Below are 13200 nucleotides of genomic sequence, written 5' to 3'. Positions count from 1 at the left end.
CTCTACCTGTATTCTGGTGTCCGTCTTCCACCGCGCCTCCTTCAAGGCAAATGTGGAACAATGAGACAAAGTAAAGGACAAAACATTTGCTGAGGTCTACTGCACCTCACCACCAAACCACCAGTCACCAAATCACACAATAAACAGTATTTCAAGCATGGGTGTTAGCAATGTGATCAAGCATATAATTTAAGGGCTTGTGGAAACAAATGTTTTTTGTTGTTGTTTTTTTTGCGGGGGGAATACGATCCGATAAAAACACATGTCATGTTTATTAATTCTTGAAAAAAAAGTAGTATTAAATAGCTTGCCCTTCTTTTCTTTCTTCTCTTCTTCCTCCACACCGGCTCCAAGCAGGGTGAAGATGATTCCAGTCTGAGAGTTGACGCCCACAGCGGTCACCACCATGCGCCCTGAGCCCTCCATCACATGGGTCCCTGGAGTTGAGATATGTTTTATCAAGGCGTGTTTGCACAAGTATTTGTTTTCCTATTTGTACTACGCTATAATAATTTCATGAAAAATCCTACACTAGGAACCATATTTGGCAACCTACAAAATTCCGACTGGATGCAACACTTTAAGTACATGGCTAATTGAACAGCCAATCAGCAAAAAAAGGTAAAAAAAAAGTCCAATTAAACATGATAAATATAATTTTCCAGTCATCACACTTGAGCTTTGTTATGTTAATTCTGTAGTGGAACTGGAAATATAACAAGAATAAAACAAACAATGTATGTAATTATGCAATTTTAATCCCTAATAGTAATATAACAAACAATATTTAATTCAATATAGAGGCTTATTGTCTGATTATACTGTACATTGTTTTGACATTTGTCTTAGCTACAGATGACAATAACGGAAACTCCTCAAACATTGTCAGAGCACGCATGCACACACATACAAACACAGACACGCACACACTCACTCACACACAAATAGCAAGCCTGATTAACCTTTGGGAAAATGTGGGTGAATTCGAGGCTAATTAATGACGGCGGCAAAACGGCACACAGCTAATTATCCAAGGAGGGGGAAAAAATGCTAAAGAGAGATTAATTCAAAAAAAATTTTAAATCAGATATTATGCAACTCCTACAGCTACGGAATGTGATTTATCTGATGCAGTAAACCCTTAAAACGCCCGAAGATAAGTTTAGCACGCAAAGGGGAACTGTGTCAGCCTTGCGATTATAGTGAACAACCTTTTTCCTTTGTCTGAATTAATGCCAAGGTAATAAATTAAATGCATTTAGAGAGAATGCTATATTTAGAAAGAAAGATTTAAAGTGTAAATAAATAAAACCTTTCCTCAACAAAACAAAATGGATATATAGTGGAAAAAGAAACATACAAATTCATGTTAAACAAGACTCACCCTAAACCTACCACCAATTGGAAGTACTTCTGATAAATCAAGTACAGCTGTTCTAGTAGGCTTTTCCTCAAATTTCTGTTGTATACTTATTATATTCACTGTGCTTGTGAGTTTGTTGACATACCAGAAAGCAGCATGGGGTCCTTGTCCGCGGCCTTCTTCACATGATCAGACTCTCCGGTCAGCGACGACTCGTCGATCTTCAGGTCGTTGCCTTGGATCAACACTCCGTCGGTGGGGAGCAAATCACCTGAGAACAAAAAGGCAGGACCATGCCATAAAACTGACACTCTTACATCATATATTCATTCTTTTGTATGAAGCAAAAGCAATGAATAGCTTTTTTTGTTACATATAACACTTGGCAGTTATTGTTGCTGCTGTTCATATCCACTTTTTAAACATACATTGTTTCATGTTTGTATAATTTGCCATTGAAATCTGCATATATATATATATATATATATATATATATATATATATATATATATATATATATATATATATATATATATATATATATATATATATATATATATATATATATATATATATATATATATAGAATTTTTCATTCCTTTACAGCTGTCACATATAATGCCTTCTCCCATTCTGCTCAGTCTCATTGTCTGATATTGTAAAAAGACATACTCGTGTGCTGATAATGTCCATTTTGCTGTTGTAAAATCAGAATTCCCTCATTATGAGATTACTAAAGGGTTATCTGCTGTATTCTATTCCATTCTTGATGAAGTAATCAATTAATCAGGAACCACTAGGAGCAATTTGGGGAGCACCAAAAACTCATAAAAACATGTCTCCTATTGAATGTGATGAGGTTTTGTCAAAGTGTGCCGCGCTTGAATTGAGCATTTTTAATTTCAGGCGCTACTTCATGCGCCGCCAGCCTCCGCAAATAATGAACACAATGAATGGGTTGATTAATGGTACAATGCGTTGTACTCAGTGAAGTGTGAAAAGGACTTAGGATTTCACGTTTTGTAATGTGACACTGAATTCCAAAATAGAACAAATTTTTCTGGAAATGTTTGCTGATTTTTTTTCTTCTTTTTTAACAAATTTGCAAAAATCGAGAGAAGAAGACTGATGTAAAAAAAAAAAATTGGAGGAAGCACCCAGGGAGAAAAAAAAACATGCAATTAGATACCTACCATATTTAATTTGTGCGATGTCGCCCACCAATATGTCCGATACGGGCAGCTGGATGACTTGGCTTCCGCGGACCACCTGGAACTTCTGCTCCTGCTCGATGCGACTCTGCAGCCCGCGAAACTGCTTCTCCTTGGACCAGTCGTTGAAGGCGGTCACCAGTACCACGCACACCACTGACAGGAGGATGGCGGCGCCCTCGATCCAGCCCGCCTCCGACTCGCCCTCGTCCTCCACGCCGCCCTTCAGCGAGCCACAAGCTGCCCAATTGACAAAGGTTTATATCGAAACTGTGCGATATCAAGTGTTGGATGGACGCCTCCCCTCAATTAATTATCTAGTTGAACAAATGAACACCATACCTCAAATAGATGAACTACGATTAAAAGTGATCACGTTTACAGTATTATGTGGCATTGGCAGAGGTCTGGGCTCTTTTCAGTGGTTCTATTTGAGACTGAATTTAATGAACACACTGTAAGGTTGAACCCAAACCCCCCAAACCATTTTAACTGGGTGTCAAGATCATGATAAATTTGATTTGGACCATAACACATTGGAAACTGAAGTATGTTGTGGATATTATATTTGCAAAGAGTTAAAAGCTTAAACGTTTAACCTTAATTTTGTTGCTTTACTTTGGCTTGCACAAATGCATTAACCCATCAACGAATCAAGCATGTTGCTCTCCAACAGCACTATGACAGCAGCTTGAAGCACCGTTGTAGCTGTCCATGGTGCTGAAGTCCCAATTGAGAAAGCTGCACTTCATTCATTTTCACTTTTTACTATACAGTAAAATGTTTTGGCATTTTTAATTTGACAAATTATTGTATGGACTGGAACCTTCATAATTTAATGTCATAACATAAGTGAAATAATTGAATATAAATATATAATATATCAAATGAAAAAAACACTGACAAAATATAAAAGAAAAACAAAATTTCAAAGAAGAAAATAAAATTACAAAAACATAAAATAAATGTAAAACATGCTTCCACATAAAATATATATTTTTAAAATAATAGTATTTAAAATCTAAACAATAAAAAAAAAAAAAAGTAAATACAAAACAACATGCTAATTTAAAAATAAAATACCCCAAAATATATATCACCTAACCATATAAACAAAATAAAATTCAAATTTAATTTAACATTAAAAATAAAATATTAAATAAAAAACAGCAAACCATTTTAAAGCCTATAGCTGTGCTGACATCAAATAATCAGAAAATAATGATGCATGTAATCAATAGCTGGGCATAGCAACCCATCATCCTGCCTTGTGTGCATCTTTCTTCGCATTTTCAATCTCCACATCACATGCATCGACAAGTTAAAGGGGAGCCTTTATTTTACGACTAAGTTATGAGCATAAAGATTCCTTCAGCACAATTCAACCTCTTTTGTCGAGTGTGCACTCTTCACTCTACAGGCAAGTAAAGAAAGTTGGCAGGTCAAAATCACACATTCTTGCAAATTGACGCATGAAGTGTTTAACAACCGATGAATTTATCTGAATAATACGACCGCTCGGGATGCTACACGCAAAATATAAATAACACCACTTCCGTTCCCTTTGGACATTCTCTAAAGTTTTTACAGACATCAAAATGATGACTGGTCCCTTTTAGCGAGACGGGCCGAGTGCCATTACTCTCACAACGCTACGGGCGGTGGTGACTTATGGCGCTGACTCAGCGCCTCGTTATGGGTCTTCATTTCCTGTTTCACGGCTCACGGGGCTAATGTATAGACACTGGGTGCTCAAGGTTATTTCTTGGCGCAACACTTCATTAACCTCCCGCTAACATGCCCGTGCACATGCAAAGTATGCGCGGTGAGTCATATGACACACTGCCCCCCCCATCCCCGTCCAACGTGAAATCTGACCATGCAATTAAGAAGCAAATATTTCGGTGTGAATGTGTGTCAGCGGTGACATACATTACAGTTGATTTGTGCAGAATGATATAGTTATATAGTTATCAGTGTTTAAAATGAGCAGAGCACAGAATCTGACATCATATTGTTCCAATCCAGCAAGTGAATTTGAGTCAAATTGAAAACTTTTTCTTTTGCAAGAATTCCATGTTAAGAATAAAAAATATTTCATTTTTTTACAGTTGTAGCCCTCCCACATACTTTAAACACATAAAGTTATTTTAACACACTGTCATCATGTTCAATAAATTACTGAAAAGTGCATCTGGGATGGGTGGCTCTCCTTTCCCACATGTGAGGGCAGAAGATGTAGCTGACACTTTTTTATGTGTCGAAGATAAATAAGTGGACTCACACTCTCCAGTGCTCTCTCCGGGCGGGTGGTAGAAGGAGAGGCCCAGTGAGATGAGGGCGGCGACCTCCAGTATGATGAGGGTGACGTCCTGCAGGGCCTCCCATACCAGCTGCAGGAAAGTTTTTGGCTTCTTTGGAGGTATCAGGTTTTTCCCAAATTCTTCTTTCCTCTTGTCCAAGTCACCTTGGGCACCCGTGAGTCCTGACACAAAGAAGAAAGGCCACGAGGAGGGTCAGTAATAGGACACAAAGATTGCATGGAAAAATAAGATAATCATATTTATTCATGGTCTAAACACCTTAGAAGGAAAAAGAAAAACAATCTTTCTCGAAAGGAACCACTCATTTTTAAAGCATACCACACATATCATGTGGTATTTATTTATCTATTCGTCGAAGGAACATAACCTGAGCTAAAGCATACCACATCTCGTGTTTTCTGTCATCTATCAATGTAATGTATGCAAAAGAAATTGCACATAATCCAAAGTATACCACATCATGTGCTTTCAATCTATCTAGGAAAATGAACTGCCACGCATGCTTTATTTATTTATATATAAATCAATCCTTCTATGGATCCAAAGCATACCACATCATGTGTTTTCTCTATCTATCTATTAGACTTTACATAGATATGATCGGCTAAAAAGTCTTTAATTCGCCGATCGATCAATGACGACATTGATCATCTGGGAAATAAGACAAAAATCCAAATCACGTACAGCCAATTATCTATCTATAAAGCAAATCCAAAGCATATCACATCACGTTTTCTATTTATGTTAGGAAAAGAACCGGTTAAGATCCAAAGCACACCACATATTGCATTATATACAAAAAGCGATAGTTCCTGATCCAAAGAATACCACATCATGTGCAATCTATCAATTTATTTAACTATAGTAACATTTAATGAGAAAAACTGTGGAAAAGAAGAAGTCATGATCCACAGCATACCACATCGCTACCTATCTATGGAGGCAACGTGCTTCTCATTGTAGCTCCATAGTTTGTTTACACAGTAGCATTGTGCAGCCTCACACAAGAGCAGACATTAAAATGTCGTTATGTCACGCGGTTGTGCGTCACCAGGATCTCCCGGGAGTGCCCCTGGACGATACCTGATAACGTGTCACGTGTGCACCGCATATGCACAATATAACCAGTGAATGACAAGAGTGGGTGGATGAAATAAAGATATGCGGAAGTGGGAGGGATCGAGGCGGGAGGAGGGACAGGGGAGAGCACAAGGAAAGCGAAGCATTCCCGGCTCCTACGTAGGAGAATGCCCTTGTTACAAATAGATCTGTCTATAAATAGCTTCATTATCTATTCCCTTTTAATTGTCTGTGGGAGAGGACCAAGCATGCTCTATCACTGAACTCACACAGTAGCAGCAGCCTGTCCCGCATCACACACGTGCACGCGTGCACGTGCGTGTGACAACTAATGACCTTTTGATGTCCTTTCAGCCACGTCGTCAATAAACACATTTCTCCACCGCATCAAAAGGGTTTATTCTTCCACGGCGGAAAGATGTAAAATCAATAAATATGCAAATCTCTGCATGGCCCACATTTCCGCGCGGGTGAGGGAGCTAGTTGAAAGCGGAAGAACTGCACCAACTTCTGTTAGCCGTCATTAGCATGGTTAGCGGTGATGCGGCATCAAAAAAATTGAATGTGCCGCATGCATGTTAATGTTTGGACTGCGATGTAATGGGACTTCATGGTGTAAATATTACCATTACCTCCCAAAGACATATTTATAAGTTTTTTTTATTTTTATGCTAGAGCATACAGAAGGCTTTGATGCTTGAAGAAATGTAGTTATTACAAAAACGGCCAGCAAGTGGCAGCAGAGTATAAGAGATTAACCAGGGCCATGTTGCAAAAAGCTCTGTCCCCCACTGTTTTAAACAGATTTGTGAATAATGATGGAACTTAGCTATATTCGAATACTAATTGCTGCAAAACGGAAACATAGTTTCTGATGAAAGAAGAGACTCTAATCTTTCTTTTGGTGAATTCCATATTTTTATAGCAATAGAACACAATATTCTGCGGACCTTGCAAAACCAGTAAAACAGCTGGAAGTGAAGGGAGTTGCTTCAGTGAAAATGGCTGGGTGTGAATGAGTTAAGTAGATTTTATTTTTTTAGGAAAGGTTATTCATATCCATATTTAAAAGAAGAGTCAGAATATAAGATTATAATTTTCGTTTTTTTTGAATTAGCTAATATTAAGAGATGATGGTTATATTATTAAATTAAGAATGGAAACATTTTACAGTTAAGTTTTTCTTTTAAAGAGACTTAAGTCGTATTTAGATTAAAAAAGTTATGATCTGAGAATATGTTTCTTTTTTTATCAAAAGAAGGTCTTGATATTATGAGATATTTTTAAATAGCTTGGTGAAATACCATTAATTTACACAAAATCGAACAAAAGGCATTTGCATAAGACAAAACTGTCCCCCAAAAGTGAGTGATTCCAACCAAGTGCTGTCATTTTATTTATTTATTTACCATTTGTGTATTCTGACTGATGGGTCTCAGAGAACTTAAGGCATTTTTCAAACTGTGAAAAAAATTATGCATTACGTTTTTTTTATTTCTTATAAAGTGTTTTTTGAACGTATTGTATAAAGAAGCCGACAAACCAAAGAAGTAAAGCATTAGCAAAGGCGGATAGAGAGTACGGCGGCTGTCTGTTCTCTTTCTAACAGTTCATGGCTTCTAATTCGCTGATCTGTCAAATGTTGCCGGCTCTGATTCAAATCTGCTGTGACAAACGGCGCCTACCTAACATCCTGTTTCCAAATACACGAGACATGGACATAAAAACCAAGAAGAAAAAAAATCTTGCTTCGTTCTCTCTCACCCGCTGCATGAGGATTTTTCTCTCTCCCAGTGAGTAGGAACATGATGGCATATTTTAACAGGGACTAAAAATAGATCACTATGGAAACACTATGCGTCCCACTCGTGTGGAAATACCCGCAAGTCTGAACCTTGAAGAACATGTGAATTAAGTGTGTGTGTGTGGTCCATCTTTATCGGCGTGACCAGGAGTATGCATGTAGCAAGCAAGAAAAGACGACTGGGGAATATAAATATGCAGTGACCTTTAAATGTCCTTGAAGAGCAGCAAAGGGATTATAATGTATATTTAAGTTAGTCCTCATGATATGTATCAGCTGTGTATTTGATTTTGCAACTTTCCCTCCGACTTTATGCGCGAGTCGCCATGGCAACAGGCTTCCGTGATGATCATCAACGTATTGATAGGAGAAAATTGGAGTGAATCAATGTGTCCGTGGCACATTCTCAGCCGCTCTTTGAAAAGCGAGGGAATAAAGAGAGGCTTCAAGTGTGACTCAGAGAGAGAATGTGAGAGAGAGAGAGCACACGGCGACAGAGAGTAGGCCGACTCCATCGTGAATAATAAGCCATCAGCGAGCGAGCGGCTAAAAGGTGGCTAATTATCACGCTGCCGTTACGAGATGGAGTGATGGAGAAATGTGTCACCGTGTCCTTGATAGTGACCTACATCATAACCACAAGTATGGTACTTACCAAGGTGGGGACAAATAGTAATCAGCAAATCGTTTCACTAGATAACAAATTCTCAAATCAACCCCAAAAAAAAAAGATTTGATTAGTTTTTTATGAGAAAAATAACTTCTATTGTACTTTATTAAAGCATACAGTAATGGGATAACGTAAACAATATTTGTCATACATTGCGTTATTTTGAGGCTTGCTCAAGGGTACTTTGAGAGCAGATAGTCAAAGCCAGGAACTGAACTACTGATCTTTTCGGCCAGAATTTTTTTTATCATGAATTTCGATCAGTTTTGGCTAATTACCCTCCAGGAAATTTGACGACTAAAGCGATATACAGTATATCGTCGTCAACGTTCCTTTCACCCTGTGGAATTTTTACATGATCAAGTATTAATACTGTTTCAAAAGAAAACACGAACGGGTCCATTAATTGGCTCCAAAGTAGGAGGATGTGATTACTGATAAAGGTTCCCATTCGGCAAATCGGCGTGCAGAGACGGCTGAGGGGGAGGAAGTGATAAGTCTTCATTCTATGAATCAGCGGGCAGGATTCAGACACATGACATTCAGTCATATTTACTAGAAATCTATTTGAAAACTTTTTCTCATTCTGATTGTAGTAGTAAAAGTGATAGACTTGTACGTAATGTAGCTCAAAATGGGATGAGTGTCATTATGGAGTGATAGGTGACATTTAAGTAACACAAAATCAATGAAAACACCCTATACACTAGATTTGATTGATATATATATAGTATATAGCCTAGACATAATTTTTTATTTCTTCATTGTTAAACATTGCCATAGGATCTCATTGTGCGATGTTTTGCAGAAGTTGTATGAGGAAATTAAAAAAAATAACAGCTGTTGTTCAGAAGCGCCGTCTGTCCAATTGCTCTGTGAAGCAAGTGGTGATTTGCAGTATTTTTTGTAGAACATCAGCAAATTATCATTATCGTTTTTTTCGCATATCCCGACTGACATTTGTTTCCTCTCCCAAGTATTTAGTTATATTATTATTTGTTTATAATCATTTATCTATTATTATGAGTTAAACTTTAGTCGGCTATGGAGTGGGATGGAGTATGTTGGCTCTCGTCAAAGACTACACTATGCACTCTCAGCATGCAACATAAATAAATGAAAGGGGTGACACAAGGAAGGAAGTGGACCACACCTAACAGCACAGCAGGTCCACCCACATGAATATGCACAAAGGACAAGAGAACGTCCTAATCCACATCCACACACAGATCGGATGTCTGGATGGATGGATGGTAGGTTGGTAGGTTGGTGGTGCGCTGCATGAGGCCAGCTCAAGTTGATGTGTCATGACTTGAGTAGCAGCACATCACATGCAAGCTTACACTGAGCTGTGCACACACCATTGAGCAGTCAAATCTCACAGGCAAATTTCAGCGGGCAGGCAAACAAATACAAAAAAACAACAAGCAGATGAATAGCGCTCCATAGAGCGCACACCCTCAAGTCTGTACTATTTTTTTTTAGTCTGGAAATAAATATGAAATGTTCAGATCCCCCCCCCCCCCCACACACACACTTTTTCCCCCTCAACATGAGTTTTTTCTTAAAAGAATACAAGATAGTTGGTAGAATCTTATCCAGATAATAGCTTTCTAGCAATACAGCTAACCAGGCTAACAGGCTAACTAAGAAGGACGGACGGACGGATGTACAGGCAGACAGAGCGAGAAAGAGAGATAATACACACACATGCACACACACACAAAACCCGCCCTTTTCTTCCCCCTATACCCCTCACTTTGAAGTTGGAGCAGTCGCGGTAACAGCATGGTGGACTCCGCCTCCCATTTGTCAATTGTCACGCAAGGAAAACTGGACATTTTCATGATTTTTATTTATTTATTTATTTTTAAATCCTGACACTCGACCAGGATGTAAAAAAGTGGGCATGTCCTGGCAAAAGAGGATATTTGCATTCTGGGGCAGGGGCAACAGTTCAATCATCACGTAAACGACTAACAGAGAAAATCAATTCCATAATTCCATTTTGGCTGCTTCCTAGTTTCTGGTCACAAGTTAAAACTAATAACACAAGAAATGTCCTGGCTGGTCCAGCCAATATTTTTGTTGCGGACTTTTGCTGGTCGCCATGACAACAACCGACCTATTACCCTCTTCATTTTGAGCCAGTATCGTCAACATACTTTGGAAGAAGTTGTAGTTTAAAAAATAAAATTAATAAATCAGGCCACATTTAATTAATAGCCCAGGAGAACAGTGCAGTGTTCAGAGCACTTTTAAACGGCTTTGCAACAAGCCAGATCAAATGAAGAAAATAGAACGTGCGAGTGTGTAGGGGTGTGTGCGTGTGTGTGTCTGTGTGTATTTGCGTGTGGGGGCAGCTGTACAAGTGGGTGAGTTTAGCTGTCAGGCACTGTGCTCTAAGAGTCTGACTCATGCGAGTGATAACCGAGTGGAGTGAGAGAACACAGCTCACAGCTCCCTCTTTCACACTCACAAACTGAGACACACACACACACACACGCACACACACTAATCCCACTTCAAAATGTATCAGGGCATCGAGGTTAGGGGCAATTTTGTAAAGACGAAACAGTGTGTGAGAAGAAAAAACGAAGAAGTCATCTTACATAAAATTAGGCATCTTCTGACCTAAAGTACACACGCACAAAAGCATACATGCTCTTTTGTTTCCATGACAATGATTCTTCTTGCAGTTTTTTTGTTTGTTCCTTTTATAAATGCGGGAAAGTGTGATTGTGTAACGTTATGCAAGGAAGACAAGTACGAAATAACAACAAAAACACATTTGAAAGCCATACATGGGGATTCATGGGGAGTCTTGGAGGGGAGTAAATCAAAAGTAAAGCAACATATTGTACAACAATAAGAGGACATAAAGATGGCTTTCATTTCAATTCACATGGACATTAGATACATTTGAGACTCACACTGAACAGAATAAGGGTCATCATTTGATGCATGGCTTTTTGCATTGTGTCAAACACACACACACACAATAAGTAATGAAAGTGCACACAATATGCAGATCAACAATCGTCGGAAGGAATGAAAAGTGAGAGTGCTCTTGACAAAGCGGGAGAAAGGTTGCGTGACCATCTTGTATCTCCCATCTGGGTGTCAGTCTCTGGTTTCAGCCCTCGGATCAGATACACTCGCAACACAATAAGGGGGACAGCCTGAGCCATTAATATCCAAAGTAGCAGAGAGAGTCATGAGAAAGTCATGACAAGTAAGCGAAATGGACAACTTAATCAGGAGATTAAAATTGAATGAACGTGTTGTGACATCGCAATTCGGCTAATTCACATAATAAACGCCCACACCGATTAGAGAAAATCACCAAAGCTCGGCAAAGATCCGGAACTACTTAGTTTCGAGTAATGGCTAGATGATACAGAGCACTACAGAGCACTAATATTTAGAAGTATCATGCATAAACCCTCACATCCCCATGGGTTAGAATCCCCACGTCAAAGCCTAAAGGTAAGCAGAGCTGCAATGAGTTTTGTTGGATGCAAAGATTAATGTTCGCCAACAGCGTTAGCTTTTGATACCCAGCAGATTTTTTTTTTTAACAGTGGTGGCAGTTGGAGTAGTGGGGTTGGGTGGATAGTTGTGTTAGAGGATGTGTTCATATAATATACGTGGTGACCAAAGCAAAACTTGTCATAGGTCAAGTAGAATATAGGGGCAGAGTATGGAGTCGCTCACTTGCATGGTCATAAAATAAAATAAATGGTGTGTGTGCAGTTTTCTACAATTCTTTCTTTTGAAGTATATTAGACATTTTGACAAAAAAGTGATTAAATTGGACTGTTTTTTTCCATGTCTCACATAAAGCATTTCTTTACTTAGGCTCACAAGCAAGTAGAACCAAAAGGAGAATGGTAGCGTATTGAACTATCACGGGACTGAGCCAGCGAAAGTCTTTCCAAAACAACAACAAATGATCCATCTGCCGCATAGATTAATCTCTGTCCATACTCCTGAAATAACACAGGTGCATTTACAAAGTATTCCACACAGTTTTTGTTTTTTTTTCTGGCAGAAAATGAACCTATGTTAATCTCATCAAGGTGTGACATTTGTCACTGACGAGCCAGGTCAAGTCAGGCCCTGACCTTGCGGCATTGCAGTGAACCCCCCCAAGTAGTCGTGGTTTGGCATTCACAAATTTCCATATTCATTGATTAAAAAAAAAATCTTTTTTAGGGAACCCATTCCTCCATTATTCGCTAATAACTTGTCTTTTGGGTGTGTTTGTGATCAGGTCAAAAATAATAAAAGCGACTTGTTAAATTTAAACTGTACAGTGAAAGTTTGCGTTTATTTCTCTCCAAATGCAGCTACTGCAAGCCGGATTTGCTTCCAGGTGTGTGCAAAACATGTGGTGAGATGGAGACTGTCCTGTTACCATCCTACTGAGTGTCAAGATAGGAGACGTAGAGGCCACCCTAGGAAAAACACTGACACGAAGAGAAGCGAGCCAGTTATAGCCGGGGAGGGACTGTGCGTTTGCAGCTAAAAGCATCACTACGCCTGTCAACTTGCTTGTCACACTGCCGTCTTTCAAGTGGTGGTTCACACTCGGAACATTTTGCAGGACATGTACTGAATATAAATGTACAATTGAATACTGGAGGAAGAAGCACTTGAATTGTAAGATGAGGAGGGTATTATATTTTAATACTTTAAATTGATAGTCATTTATGATTCAACTTCATCAGCGTCATCTTTTAATG

At 38.8% G+C, this 13200-nt stretch overlaps 1 protein-coding gene across 11 annotated transcripts in view; it reads right to left on the bottom strand.

Moving 5' to 3' along the window:
* atp2b2 (ATPase plasma membrane Ca2+ transporting 2) overlaps positions 1–13200 on the bottom strand; it is a 91594-nt gene that overhangs the window by 44513 nt on the left and 33881 nt on the right. For 10 of the 11 annotated variants that reach the window (XM_086086912.1, XM_086086910.1, XM_086086909.1 and 7 more), the window contains exons 3-7: positions 4859–5059; positions 2557–2814; positions 1509–1634; positions 312–437; positions 7–39 (exon numbers count right to left, since the gene is read on the bottom strand). In XM_086086912.1, coding sequence (XP_085943038.1) covers positions 7–39; positions 312–437; positions 1509–1634; positions 2557–2814; positions 4859–5059 — 744 coding nt within the window. The remainder of the gene's footprint in view (positions 1–6; positions 40–311; positions 438–1508; positions 1635–2556; positions 2815–4858; positions 5060–13200) is intronic. The other variant, XM_086086916.1, reaches the window with a different exon arrangement.

The sequence above is a fragment of the Leptonotus elevatus genome, chromosome 10 (genome assembly GCF_054856555.1).
Source record: "Leptonotus elevatus isolate MCC_2025b chromosome 10, RoL_Lele_1.0, whole genome shotgun sequence".
Taxonomy (NCBI): domain Eukaryota; kingdom Metazoa; phylum Chordata; class Actinopteri; order Syngnathiformes; family Syngnathidae; genus Leptonotus; species Leptonotus elevatus.
The sequence above is the reverse complement of the archived record's forward strand: the minus strand, read 5'-3'. Positions and strand labels throughout refer to the sequence as shown.